Source organism: Rhinatrema bivittatum, chromosome 2 (assembly GCF_901001135.1).
Source record: "Rhinatrema bivittatum chromosome 2, aRhiBiv1.1, whole genome shotgun sequence".
NCBI classification, from domain to species: Eukaryota; Metazoa; Chordata; class Amphibia; order Gymnophiona; family Rhinatrematidae; genus Rhinatrema; species Rhinatrema bivittatum.
In genome coordinates this window covers 145,612,512-145,628,238 of record NC_042616.1, presented here as the reverse complement: position 1 = coordinate 145,628,238, position 15,727 = coordinate 145,612,512, and the positions used below count along the sequence as shown (strand labels likewise).

The 15,727-nt window shown below is 39.4% G+C and overlaps 1 protein-coding gene across 1 annotated transcript in view; it reads left to right on the top strand.

The window, feature by feature from the left end:
* Positions 1-13,205: 13,205 nt before the first annotated feature.
* The window catches only part of SPAG6 (sperm associated antigen 6), a 334,049-nt gene continuing 331,527 nt past the window's right edge, over positions 13,206-15,727 (top strand). The window contains exons 1-2 of the mRNA XM_029588711.1: positions 13,206-13,392; positions 13,490-13,585. Coding sequence (XP_029444571.1) covers positions 13,368-13,392; positions 13,490-13,585 — 121 coding nt within the window. The 5' untranslated portion in view covers positions 13,206-13,367. The remainder of the gene's footprint in view (positions 13,393-13,489; positions 13,586-15,727) is intronic.

The window sequence follows — 15,727 nt, the reverse complement described above, 5'->3', positions numbered from 1 at the left end:
CATGAATCCCATACAGATGGCAATCAACTGCAATGCATGTGATTTTACATCTGTTCTGCGTAAGCAAATACTCGAAATATAAATTTCCTACCACGAAGATAGCTTCTGATTCTGCAAGGACCAGGATATTATATTGCAAAACACGTTTCATGTTGCTAATATTTACATTTTAATATAACTCCTGTAGTTCCGATTTCTACCACCAAGCCTCGATTACATTTTCTTTGTATTTGTTTTACAAGTGCACGGTGAGTAGCGTTGGCTGTCATTTGTGAGATTAGGATGTCGCGAGAGAGATCTTCCAAATGTGAGCTGTGGTAGGGGAGATGGCAACGTTTTCTGACTATGCCAATTTGTATATTATAATGATCTGAGGAAATGTTTATACATACGTGTTTCCTGTTTCCGCTATTAATGTTAACGTTCTTGCTTTTTGGGGGGGCGGAGTGGTACTCAAAGCGGATTTCCTCATTTTTTTTTTTATATTTATGTTCTCTGCTTGCTATTCAAGAAAGGGACTATATCATGTCAGTCAGTTAGACAGCAACTCATATCATGTATGAAGAGCAAGCAGCACTTTTAATTTTCTTAGCAATGAATCTGAAAAGCTATTTCTGTGCGCTGTTGGGGAACTTTGGCAAGTGCTGTAAAAGAGTTACTTGCCTGCTGATCGATTTGGCTTTTCCTTATAACCACATCCATATTTACGGAAAAAAGAAAGAAAGAAAAAGATTGCACTTGCAGGTAGAGGTTAGGTGCCTCCGTGTAAGTGATTTCCGTTAAAGACAACCACCATGCAATCTAAAAAAAACAACCTGAGTTTTCATTTCCATGGTTCTGCGATTTTGATAAAGTTGCCTCCACCTGGATATGCACATGGAAGGGCAGAGAAGAGACTTAAGTATCGCCACTAACTGAAATTCAACCCATTTTAAGCAAGGTTAAGCTTTCACTTTTTTTTCCTCTCTGAAACGGGTGCGGGAAAGGCGAGCATGCAGATATATAATTTTCTTAATTCTCTTCTGCCCGACTATTGACAGTATGAAATAACAGCGGCTTATTGTGATCTGACTGAATAAATAAAGACTAGAAAAATAAATGTCTCTTCTTCCGTTTCTGCGAACGCATCACACAAAAATACTCAAAGCATATTGAAACATATTACTAAATTATAAAAATGTCTTAAGAGAGTTAAAGCTGCCCTGATCGGGTGCATCCAGCCAGAGCCGACCGAATGCACCACGAAAAAAAAATATTCTGAAGAGGTGAGATTCTGAACTAAGCCCAGATTTTTTTAATGGAATAATGAAATATTTTTTCTTATGTACTTTTTAAACATGTACACTCGTTTCAGATACTTCATACAGCCTCTTTTCTACATACAAGACAGTCAAAAAGCTCTTCTGCCCGCTGAGCCCCACTGAAAGGCTGCTCAAAGCTGAAGCCAGAGAAGCCATTTTGCGCTTGCGCAGATCGAGACAAGTCTCGCCGTTCAGTTCCCATTTCAGTTCCGCCAAATTTGAACCTAATTATTTAGCCCGCAAAGACAAATAGTTACGTAATATATGTTAGGTTTTTTAACCTATACTTTTGGAAATTATGTGACGCGTTATGTGTACTTAGATCACAATCAGCTCGACACAATGGCCCTTCTTCATAGTTAGTAGGTGAAATTAAAAAGTGCTTGCTAAAAATTCAAAACCTATCAGGTTTCTTTGGATAAGTACATAAACCTCTTATTTTTTGTAGTTTTTATTATTAGACTTTGAAGAATATGTTTTTTTGTTCGTATCACGCTAACAAGTACTATACTAAAAAAGTGCATTGAGGTTTTCATTATAACCGATGCATTCAGAATAACTGAACACAAAACGCTTCAAACACCGTATTATTCATACGTTTATGGCAAAAGTGGCAGCCAGAGTTGTTTACACTTCATCTTTCATGACTGCGATTACAAACTTACTTATCTTTGCAAACCTTGCACATGGGAAGAATAAAACGGTTTGTTATTTGACTCGCGTCTGTTAAGCAGCATATATATACCCACCGACACTGATGCACGTGTTATAGTAAAGTAGAAGTAATAAGGAATGCAAATATTTTTTTTCAGTGCATGTATGGAAATAAAGGAATTCACAAAGACAGACATGTGACATCCATATCTTTATGCTAATATTATTAGACTGACAAAGCAAAGTGAAATTCTGATCGCACTTATGCATGGCACACACTACAAAATATCCATATGACAAGCCTGAAAATTCCAGCCCATGAATTGCGGAGAAATGCGTGTGCGGATACCTGGCCAGCTCGCGTCCCGGGCTAAGGGACGGGTGTTCTTTGGAGAGTGCTGCTGGTGCGGCTGCCAGCCCCTCCCTGTGCCCGGCATCGTGCAGGCCCCCTGAAGGCCCATGGACACGCAGGGTGCCGCTGGGGGCTTGGTGACGTCACGGCAGTCTCACCTCTCATCCAGCCGTCAACGTTCGACAGGGCGACTTCGCGTGAATCCACCCCGACCGCCCGTCTCCTCTGCAAAGGGGGTACAGCCATAGGTGATCTCGCATACCATTCGTTTGCTTTTAAGGATCCACACCTCCTCATATTTTTGGAACATTAGAACGAGACTGATTTTTATTCCCATAATGAAACAGTGCAATTTGGTTGGTTTCCCCCCGTGTGTATGATCAGATTATAGCAGTGCGTTCTCTGTATCAGCACTGAAGTACAGAAAGTCTATTCTAGTCTCCCGGGTTCATAAAAAGATTATCGATGATCCGATCTTTTACACAGAACGTCGGTAAGGGGGAAGCATTTACTGTCTTGTGAACAGAAATGAAACGTTATTCAACTGTGAAATAAAGTTAGGAGAATAGTAAGCGCCTCTGTTAAAATAAAGACTACCTAGTATAGCATTAATTGGATTTACAATGACAACCTCATTCCTTTTCCCGATCATAGACGAGGAGTGCCATGTTGCCTTCTTTTCAGAGCTTCTTTGTTTCTAGGTAGTAAAAAAAAAATTAAAAAAAAAAAAAAAGAAGGTCGTTATTTTCATCTGAATCATCTCTGTGTGATTTCTCAGTCAGTCAGATAATTTCTGGGATGATTAACCTTTGACGGTAAACAAACCACGCTTTTCAGGCTTTCTAGCACCGCTTGGCGGCCCCCCTCTGAAAGATCGAGTTTCACTTTCGGAATTGGTGGCATGCTGTAGGAGGTGATGGAAAGGGCTTTGCCCTCTTAGTGGCGGGGAGAAGACCCCACTGGAAAAAAAACAAACAAAAAAACCAGGACACAAACCATGTAAAACAGGGTCTTGCATCCCTTCAGTCGTCTGATATAATTGTTTGCTGTTGTAGAAGCTTTACATTCTGAACATTAAATAATCCCGCCCCTCCCCCTCACCCATTGCAGCAGCCTATACAGCACTAGGGTGGTTTTACTTGACAAGTTAATAGGGCTGAGTAATTTACCATCCCGTATCTCGGCTGTGCACTGATTGGCTGTGCAGCCGATTCGTTGCCAATAGCAACAGCACCGCGGCGATGTTCTGCAGTTCGTGCGGCTGGCCTGGTGCGCTCTCTCCGCAGCCGCTCCCATCCCTGGCAGAGCAACTTCCCCCAGCCGGGGGGGGGGGGGGGGGGCTCTCGGTTTTCCAACAGTAGTTTTCTGAAACTGAGGGCCCGTTCTAATTACCATTTTTGTCAAAAATCTGTCTTTTTGGAGATCTTGCTTCAGTCCGTTCAGGGTGGTTCCTTTTTATTGTCCTCAAGACCTCACATTCAATGCGTTCAACAATATTAAAACTCTGGGATGTATAGACCTTTTAATATTTCTAATATCAGAAAAACATATTTTTTTGTCAGAAAATGTGTACATACAAGTTTGGAAACAAATCTAAATTATTTTGCGTTCTTTAATTTGCAGAAATTAAACAGTAATTGGAAGTTCTTCAAGGCAAGCCTGGTTCTGTTCCTCCGTACTGCGGGGCATCAAAACAAAATAAATCTGTACTTTTGTATTTTTCAGCTAGATGCCTAAATATTAAATACTTTGTATAAAATGGGCAATGATGCATGTTTCTGCATATGTTCAGGAATGAGAGCTATGGTATATTTGGGATTTTCATACATCTATAACAATCTAAGCCACAGCATTATCCTTTCAGTCCGTTTTTAAAACAATGTAGAATACGTTACTTTGTTCCATGACCATACTTTGGTCATGTTTGGGGACTGAGTGCATCTTTGCTTTATAGCTTCATAGGTGAGGCATCCTAAAACAATGGAAGGAAAATAGATGTTATTTTTGTAATGCACTAACAGTGTGCATTACAATGTGTACCAGACCGTATTGAAAGAATCCTTAACATGTCACCATTCATTAACTCACCATTTCATAAAATCTTCAACAATGTACAACCTGAAGGAAAATATTTGAAAACAAACAAATAAAAAGTCCCCATAAGTCCCTACTTATGTTATTATATTTTGCTTTGAGGCGTTATTGACGATATTTCAGTCTAAGGATAGTCAAAGCTGCCCCAAATGAGTCATGGAGTGAACTTTACTATAGGAACCATAGAGAAGTGTAAATGTCACGGTTCATACTTTCCCCCAAGAGTCATTTAAAGGTAGTTAACAAATCAACGTCTCTTGCCTAACTTCTAAGCAGCAATTCCCCTGGTGCTGGCCAACGTTGTATGCCTTTTGCTAATCATTTCATTCATGGTAACTGCGTTCTTGCAACCAAATTTGTACCGAAAAAAAAAATACTTACAGAAGCCAGAGATGGAAACATTTTAAAGTGAGAACTGACTAGGCAGGGCGTCAGGAGTTTGATGTAGGTAGCCAGCGCGGGGAATAGAAGACGCATGCGCAGTTTGAACGCTGCCTTACATTTGTGCATTCTGGCTCGGACTGTTACTGTACCAGTGTTTCCCCTATTGAAAATTCTGATCAACACTGCAAGAGACAGTATGGTAAAATACCCCGACCGTCGCTTTACTGAAAAGTAAACATTGCAAAAAGTTTCAGACCATGGCTTTCTCTAGGACTCCATGATTACTAGAGCTCTGAACTAATTTCAAAATAAAACAGTCCTAAATAGAATTAAAGAATAATTATATCACCATATTGAGGACAACTCACACCCATATACTTATTTATATGAATAACTGGATATTCATAAATTGCGAGAAATTTGTTCTAAGGTTTATATTTGAGAATGGTCACCTCAGAGAGTCCAGAACGTCTCGGGTCCGATCGGAATACACACTGACTCCAGGAAGAAAGGTTCACTTCTGCGAGAAGTAAACTCGAATGCAATCCGAGATAGGGAATCAGCTCTTTTATATTAAATTATGCCCGGCTACACAAGAAAGGAAAGCATATGAAAGATCTATAGTGATTTCAAGGAATATACATTAGCAGTAGCAAGCACCATTAAACCAACTTGAGAAGTGCAAACATATATTAAGAAGTGCAAATATAAACGGTTTAGGGTTCGCAACAAAATGGGAGTAAAATACCAAGTTAATTTTACCAATTTAATCTATCATATTTTATTGTCAGTTTTTAAACACTTACAAATCAAAGTACACAAGAGAATCCAGATTTGCCACTGTGAATCTTTAAAAGGCCATTAATCTGTACATCTCTTTAAAAGAAGAGCTCCACCTATATCACTGCAAATAATAGTGCACTGTATCAATATTTACTGTAAGAGTATCCCTACATTAGAAAATTACTGTACGGTATCAGAATAGTTAGTGAAGAAACAATTTACTACACTTTTATAGACAAGCGAAACAGAACTTGGAGAATCGACAAGTAACCAGTAATAAACACTAGCAAGAGTTTGAGTCTTTTAGAAGTAATCATTTGTTTCTGAATTCAACAAATTGAGAAGACAGAAAAGTAGCATATCAGATTTACAAGAAAAAAATAAGTGACAAACTTTCCTACAATGCACAAAATCATAACTGCCTGAAATGTGCAGCAGCAGCAGGTCCGGTCACTTTGTTCTTATGGTCATTTATTATTGAGTCATAGCAACATTACTGAAATATGCTCATTTTATTAATTGTGGTCAATATGTCATTCACTTTTAAACGTGTACAATTTTCGGATACATAAATCAAGTGTTATGTTTGAAATTAATTAATAAATACATTTAAATTTATCTTAAAGGTACCAACTTCTTAATCCTCAACATTATTTGGTATCTAACGTCATCATCAAGCCAATAAAGCAGAACAAAGGAAACAGAAACATATTTATATAGGTAACAAAATTAAAATATGTACTTTAATATGCAAAAAATAATTTAAATCTAAAAAACATTTATTGAAAGAACATAAAATAAGATGCACTTACTTGGTATTTAATATCGATTTTGCATTTAATTTGGCTGGCTTTCATTAAGGTGCAAGCCACCGTCCATGACATGCAACCTAGAAGTCGGCTGTATGCATGCCTCTGTACCGCTGCAATTATAAACTAAAATAGGAATCTGTTTTCATGAAAAGTATCATCCACCGTAAACTGAAAATTACATCATAGTTTTTAAAAATAGCATTTGAAATGGATCAGCAAATGGCTCATGTTGAAAGAATATACACACCTTCAAATTATTGACTATTTCATGGCACTGGTAAATATATTTCAAACTATTTAGGTATTGCATAATTGTCATAAAAGGACATAAAATATTTTGTTCAGCTCATCAAAAGGGTAAATTAAGTTTATTGATTTTTTTTTTTACCTTGATGAATTCCAATCGGGCTTATTCCTAACATGGCAAATATTAACTGTTCAAGGGTTTTTACATCGTGTCCTTCCTTTCTTTAGTTTTAAATCTTTTGATAATGACAGAAAGTAGGCATTGCAAAATATAGTTACGTTCAACTGCAGATGTAGGTGTTTCTAGCTTTCGAGAATTTTAATACATTTTACATGCAACAGCTAACAAGAAAAAAAAACCCCCTACCAGTTATTAAATGAAAGTGATATTCTTTGTTGAGGTTAATTCATGAAATAATGGTATTTCACGAATACGGACTTTATAAAACTTCGGTATTACTTTTATTTCTAACCCAATTTAACTTCAGTTCTTTGTTTTAAGTAAAATAAATACTTTATTGCATTTTGGCAATACATGTGAACGTATTTCCCATGCACTCGAAACGGTAATAACCAAAGCAGGTGCTGCAATTGATTAGTCTGTTTCTTAGTAAATCAATCTGGAATGTATTTTCTCTGTCCTCCGTCTCTCCAGCCGAGCAGAGCAGAGAATACAAGTCAGCAGCAGCATCAGTAGCCGCGGCGGCGGCTGCTGCTGGGCCGCGCAAGCGCATTAAGAGGTTAAAGAGTCCCTCGGCTTTTTCTCCGTGCAAACTCCACTCCCGCACAGAGATTCGCATTGTGCTCCTCCCCGGGCTCTGCAGCAGCCTGCACGCCAGTGTCTTCATTAGGCTGAGGCTAAAACCCACCATCGGCCCACAGAATCCGAAGGTGAAGCTCTCCAGAGAGAGCTCTCGAGGGGTGCAGAAAGCGGGAAGACCGGAGGAGGAAGAGGAATGCGTGGCTTCACTAGTTGTTGCTGCCCCCTTTGACTCCGCTTTTCCTGACAAGAAGTTCAGGTTTACCGTTCGCTTTTGGTCACAGGAGGAGAATTTAAACTGAGCGCTCAAATGTGACAAGAGTTTTCAGCGACAGGGACACTATCAGGGATAAAGGATTCCTATTCAAGACCGTATTCGATTTATTATGGAAAAATATTAGCCTGTTATTATCATCTTCTCTTCAGTGTACTAAATAGCACCAGCTATGATCGGCCCATATATTTGCTAAATGTCGCATAAAGGAAATGCAAAAATAAAAAAATAAGCATAGGATTAGCTAAAAATCTTGCAAGCAATATTACTTTGGCTGCTAGAAGCAGCTTTTAGTTCAACTACCAAATTTAGGGGCTTAAAGTTTTGTGCCCGGTTTGGTCCGATGCAAAAATTGAACCAGATTTATCAACAAAACGTCTCATTTTTTTTTATTGGGGAAATGCAGCATCTACACTGCTACAAATTTTACACCGGAGCAAAACTGGAACATTTGAAGTAGTAGAACGAGCAGCAGTAGAACGAGCAGTAGTAGTGCAAACCTTTAATATAGCAATCCCATTGTCAAAATTCATATATATATATATGTATTTTAGCAGTGATTTATTGTTGTGTTTGATAGCAGTACCCTGCCACAAAACAACCGAGATTAATTAACTTACATAAAATCTAAAAATATTAACATTCATTTTAACAGATGCTTCACGTCCTTATAAAAAAAAAATTAAAAAAAATAGTTTCAGTGGGGAAAACTGATAGAAAATGAGTGCAAACTTTTACACTTTCAATAAAATGTGCATGAAAATGAAACAAGAGCCAAGTCAAAAAAACAATCTCCAAATGCTTTTGCAAATAGATAAAATAAACATCTGAGATAATTTGCATCCATGAAAAGTCAAGTGGCAAAGTCTGTATGAAAAATACAAAACTGGAAATCAATATCTTTAAATCTGAACAACTACAGCAGCAAGAAAAAGCAATAGCAACAAGGGTCAGGCTACAGCCTGGTCAACAATGAGTCGCAGTAAGGGGGCCATGAAGGAACCAAGAATAGCACAGACCAGATATTCTACCAGGAGCTGCATACACAAACATACATTTATTGTGTGTGGTGTGTGTGTGTGTGTAAGAGATAGAGAGAGCAAGAGATCCTATCATTTCAGAACCATGTCAAAGAAAACAGAGATCCTAGGCACAGCTCTTAACAAACACACATAGATTTACTCTGTTCAGCAATGTGCTGGAGGGGGCTCCTAAGACTCTTAGAAGTCCATTGTTGAATTATTTTAGGACAACAAAAAGTGTCTCACAGAGTGCAGCAAGGCTGGCCAGAGCCCCTTGAGAATACATTGGCAGCATATAACTAACTCTGCCTCTTCCATACACTATTACTGAGGGAGGGGGGGGGGGGGGGAGAGATATTGATTGAGAAGTTCCACTCAGAAATTCAGTCATTCAGATAGTTGGTGCCCACAGCTAGACCATAAGAAAAGGGACTAAGGTACCGGTGCTCAGGCTCTCACTCAATGCTAGAGCCATGGACACCAGATACACAAGCAATAGCCCCAGCCAGGATCCTTCCTTGCTGCTCACTCTGAGGCCTGCAGTGCCTTGTCTGACCCAGACCAGACCCCCCCCCCCCCCCCCCCACACACACACTGCAGGGCTTCCATAAAGTACAATCATTGAGCTCCATTTTGTACACAACACCTGTGGAGAAGTTACCCTGGAAGTTATTACTGTAAAAATAGACCAAAAATTGAAAGAAACTCCCATTTTGGCTAGCTTATGTTTTGTCTTAGGCTTAGATATATTTGTTAAAATACTATGGTAGGAAACAGTTCCCAAGTTCTCCTCCATTACAATTAACTATATGAACCTACATCTGTTTAAAATTGACCCATGAGTAAACATTAAACATCTGTAATGGAAAAGAGTCTTTTTTCTCCAGGCACTGAATAACCACTTCCTTTTAGTTAAGCTAGAAAGTGAGGTGTAGGAGAGATAAATAATGTTAGTGCAGCCTGTAAGAATATGTATGGATAGACTAATATAAAGAGATAGAAAATAATATTAACCATCAGTATATAACTTCACTTGCCCCCCAGTTGAGGGAAGAAGGCAGGAGATACTGCAATTCATAGCTGTCAACTATTCCCGGTTAGTGTAAGTATCCTACTAGGGCAACTTATCTGGTGACCCTGCTGCCAATCAGGTTTTTAAGCATTTCCAACATGAATATGCATAGGATAAAAGCACATCCACTGGAGACCTAGAATATGCAAATCTATCTCATGCATATTCATGGTAGATATCCTGAAAATGTGACTAATTTGGGGTCAGGTAAACAGATTTAGGAAGCACTGTCACTAGCAGATGTGATATTTTTCTTTTCTTAAATATAAAAACATTTAGAGGTGCAATAGTAGGGCCTCAAACTCCTTAGAATCTAAAATGAACCTGGATCATCTATTATGAAAAAGTAATTTCATGGTAGGTATATTTCTATAGAGAATAGCACTTTCTTTGGAGGAAGGAGTTAGACTAATTAAATATAGATGTTAATAGTCTGGTAGGAGTTATAAATTACTTAAAAAATTAAATATTAGTACTGACCAACAAAAGCACTACTTTTATTCAATTAGCTATCTTTTGAATACCCATGATTTAAGATAATTAGTGCTAAACAACAAGGTTATAAATTATTATATTAATATATATACATATAAATTGTCAAATGTGAACATTTCTAAAAAATAAAAATTGATACTACTCCTCTCCTAGGTTTAATACATTACAGTAAATATTTCTGCATACATTAAAAATATAATTCTTAATTAAACAGTCTTATGACTCTGAAGATCTTCAGTAGGGTTAGCTGTAGGACATTGTGCGATTACAGGAAGCTGGAGGATTGGTAGATCCTTTGTTCCCTCCTTTGTATGAAGCTGGACCCACTGAGCCATATTCAGTTTAGACCTTTCCCCATAGGGCCCAGAATGGAAGAGAACTTGTGTAAAATCCAGTCTGTTCCTTCCTTCATCATAAAAAGTCTCTCTCTCTCCTCTGAAGTCTGTTTCTATATATTGTTCTAGTGCTATAATATGTAAATTTCTTTTACACAAAACTTGTATATAGAATGGTAAGAACGATAATATTTAATCTCTAGATTAATTTTATCTCAATTTTATTCATAAGTGTATAAGTGAATTCCCCTATGTTTTCAACAACTCATACTCTTTAGCTCTATAACTCCAGTTATAATACTATTAGTGTTAACACTGAAAATATTCTTATATACTATTTAATAGTAAATAAACATAATGCATTAATATATTCATATTGTTATATATAATATATTGCATTACATAAGTAGTTTGATTATATTCTATTGATGTCTAATTATATTTTCATATTAATATTACATTATATAATTTGCATTATGTTCTCTTAACATATATAATTCTAGACATTTATAAAGTTTCTAAATTTATTTATATGGTTTCTTAAGATTTTTATAGTATTCTCAATTGGTATGCCTTTGAAGTCTATAGTTGCAACATTAAAATATATGCTAACCTGTTTATCTTCATGGTTCCTTCATTAAATTCTAGGGCTGCTCGATTCGGTTCTGCGATCTCCCTATGAAACTCTATCGTTAGTATAGTTTTTCCACTGAGTTCTACAGAGTCAACAGAGTCGGGTTTAATATAGACAGTACAGGCACGTGCCTAGGGCGCCATATTTTGAAAGAGCCCCAAAACCGGGACTCTCTCTGCTGCTCTCTGTTTTCTGGGGACAAAATCTTCCGCCTGGTCCTCTGTCTATGGGCACAATTATCTTAAATCGGGCTCTGGGTCAATGCTAATAATACACATTCGACATCTTATTCGAGTCAAAACTATGAATGGTTTCTACTTATCTGTTTCTTTTGACAATTTCATACATCTTTCGGCTAACTACACTGGTGGTTTCTAATACATTTAACGATCTTTTCACCATTGCTTCAGTCACTAACAGGCTACGGCTGAGACCCCTACCCTCCAAGAACCCGGCTTCAAGCGGCGGATGAACTTCGAACTGCAATGGCTTTCCTTCGTTGATTTAAGGTTTATTCATGTTCTGCACACTCAGTGACGATCCTCATTGTCAACTGAGGATCGCAAGATTCGATCCATTCATTTTGAGTGACACTTGCCTTCACCAGCCACTAACCGGGCAGAAGCAATCAAATTCACAGGGAGAATAACAGAGAGTACCTACTTCTGATGTTTTATTATAAACCTATCACTAATGGAACCTACCTTGTTTAATAGATCAGGTTATTGAGAAATGAACATCTATTTATTATAGCCGTTTCACAAGCATAGTAAATGAATGACTTGTAACAATGATACCATCACTTAGAACTAATTTATTCAAAACTTTCCACATAGGACATGCCACATTTGTTTCCGAAATCATTGAAAAAACGTCGAATGATTTTTTTTTCTCCTGATTTCTTCAGACCTCTATTGATGCCAACATGAATTTAAAAAACGGGATAATCCTATCAAATTCCTTTAATGCTACACTTATCGCATACCATCTCATCCCCCCAAATACCGAGATTAGCGCTAAAACTCATATGTGGTTATGCTAGTACCTTACCTTTAAATTTAAGTTGTAATTTAAATAAAGGCTCTTCTCAAACCAAAAAGTATCACTGAATTCTACGAAACTTCTGGTTCTATCCACTCAGCCAATATATATCCGAACTGCATATATAATTTGAAAACGTAGACTGGCCACTATAAAATGGCTAAAATAAAAACAATAAAACCTTGCCCTTTTCAAGCTTTATTAAGATGGTCAAGAAAGCTTTCAGGCATGACCTCGATCAGCCTGAGGCCTGCATAATAATAGTTGGATTTTTTTTTTTTTAAGAAAGGCTTATAGCTCTGAACCCGAGCCCACTCCTTGATAAAGATGCTTCAGGCTCTATTGTTGCTTGCTCTCATGGCGGGCCGAGGCCCCCCCCCCGTTTGGTAATCCTTTTCCGATTGAAACGAGGCCCTTCTGGGCGCCCCGGGTTCAAACTAGCTGGCAAGGAGCTGGAAGAAATCTTAGAGGGTCTGCAGCCCAACCAATAACTCTCTCTGCCACCACCACCGCTGCCGTTAGGGGAAAGCAGAGGCGTCCCCAAGGGTGAAGAGAATAAATAAAGCCTTAAAGAGGCGTTAAGGCTTAGCTAGTTTAATAAAGCACTTTTTTTCACATTAGGAAAACTAACACCAGGAAAGATTAAAAAAAAAGACGAATCGCACATCCTGTTCCTGAAAAACTCCACTATTCCAAAGCATTGCAAGAAAGATGAACACATCTACGTCTTCTGCCTCCCCCCCCCCCCCCCCCATCTCTCATGGGAATTTATAATCCTCGGCAGATTACATTATAAATCAAGCATTGCCCTCGCATTATTGGTTTCCCCTCTCTCTCCGGGGGACCCTGCTCGGAGGTGTCTTCTCTCCCCGGAGGCTTCGCTCGCGGGTTCAAGAGCTGGCTGGGGCCGAAGCCGGCTCTCGCTGTGAATGACGTCACGGGCGCTGAAGGCGGAGGGGAGGATTCTTTTGCCCGTCTCCTTCCGGCTCGTTGCCTAGCAGCAGGATACACAGCGTGGCGCAAACTCCGCCGGGTTGCTAGGGAGCAGGGCCAGCGCTCAGGGCTGCGAAGGAGAAGCAAGTAGCAGCACCCCGACGAGCGGGCAGCCATGACCCAGAGGCACGTTCTGCAAGGTGGGTGTGTGGCGGTTTGTGTTTCTCTGTTTTGCTGGGAAGGGCGGGGGTGTGCGCCCGGTATTCACTGCTCTCTTACTCCGTGTTTCCCTGGCAGTTTTTGAGCAGTACCAGAAGGCCCGGACTCAGTTCGTGCAGACCGTGGCGGAGCTCGCCAACAGGCCCCAGAATGTTGAAACGCTACAAAACGCAGGTACCAGGGTTGGGGGAGGGAAGGAAGGAGCAGCGCTGCACAGGGCGGGCAGGCTGCAGTTAAGTACCGCACTGGAGGTGAGAGGAGGTGAAGTGTTTACTCGGTCAAAAGATCTGCTTCTTTAAGGGCTACTTTTAGAAGCAAAAGTTTTGTAGGAGGAGTCGCCGACATCTGCGGTTTGCTTATTAGTCATTTAACTATTCGACTCATGTTAAGAGAAGCTGCGAGATACGCCGTTAGCGAAAATAGGCCTGTGGTTTGGGACTTTTATCTTGCAGCTCTTATGAAAAGGAGCTTCAATTAATATATTTATTATTCTGGCGGTAATGAGCTGTATATCTGTTGAGGGAGGAATAGTGTCCTATCCACCAGCACAAGCTGCCTGAAGAAAGCCAGGAAAGGAAAAGTGGAATACTCCCATCTTATGCCATAAAGATCCAAACTTTATGCAGTTTGAGATTTCACTGAAGGATCTACCTGCCTGTGGAAGGGACCTTGGAAGTCCCCAAAGACTTCATTATTTAAATATAGGTCACCCTATAAGGTATCATCTCTGTCCAGTTAGTTGCTTTGTTTTTTTTTCCATTAGTTTTATTTTTTATGAACCAAAACAGTCCTAGAAAAAGCAGTGTTAACACAATTAGAGAACCACCTAGAAGACAATAATTATACTATACCCGAAACAAATTGGATTCAGAAAACATCATTCAACAGAAACTCTATTCATTTACCTAGCTGACCCTGTACTACAAGGGTTTGACAACAATGAATTATATATCCTGGTACTAATCTGATTTTACAGCAGCATTGGACACAGTTGACCATACCCTGCGATGCCACCACCTAAGAGAAATTAGAATAGACGGAAATGTTAACAAATGGTTCTCTTTCCTAAAAGATAGGCCATTTCAAGTTAAACTGGACAATCAAATATCTGACACCTTCCCAACTGATACAGGTGTCCCCCAGGGTTCAGCTCTATTGGCCTCCCAATTCAACATTTATCTGTTGCCTATATGCACATTACTGGAAAATCTAGGAATCAACTTCTTCCTATATGCAGATGATATTCAATTCTACATCCCTTTCGACAAAACGTTTGAAAAAACTGTGTCATCTCTGTCAACATACCCGAAGGAAATACAACAAAATCTTTCTCAACTGAAACTAACTCTAAACCCCAAAAAACTGAAATTGTGTAGTTATGGGGAGACACAATAATAATCAAACTGCTAAATCTAGACCTAGGAATTATTACTATTACTCCATCCAATCATGTATGAGAGCTAGGAATACAGATAGATGAGAACTTCACTATGAAAAAGCATGTAAGTAAATTAATAAAAACAGGATACACCAAGCTGAGAATATTACACTGGCTGAAACCTATACTAACAATCCAGGATTTCCACACTGTTGTACAAACACTAATATTTTCAAACTTAGACTACTGCAACTCCCTATTACTAGGCCTCCTTCAAGCTTACTAAAACCACTACAGTTACTCCAAAATGCATCTGCTAGACTATTACTAGGTACAAGGAAATTTGACCACATCACTCCCCCCCCCCCCCCTCGCTGATGGCACTGCACTGGCTTTCTGTACACTCAACAATACTGACCCATGTGTATTAGGAGTTACACTTCAACATTACTCACTACAGAGAACCCTAAGATCACAAAACAAAGGACTTCTAATGGTGCTATCCACTCAGAACACACACCTAACACAAATAAGAGAACAAATGTTTTCCATAGCAGACCCCAAGTTGTGGAACTCCCTTCCAGAGTCGTCATGGCCTGGATTTTCTTTCTTTGCACCGGTTTGTGAATCCCGGTGCTAACGGGGGGGGGGGGGGGGGGCGGGCCTGCGAAAGCCGGCAGCGATCGCACCACTGCAGTGTTATCGCTGCTGGCTTTTGCACCCAATAGTGCTATCGTAAAAGGTGGTACTATTTGGCGCACTACTGGCGGCGATAAGGGACCCTAACTTTTCGCCATCAGCGAAGTTTCCGCGGCGTCAACCCCAACGCCGCCCCGACTCCTCCTCTTCCGGTGCTGACGCTGCCCCGACTCCGCCCCGATCTAGGTATCGTACGTGAAAAGGGACTTTTCGCGTGCGATAGGGTTAGAAAATAACCT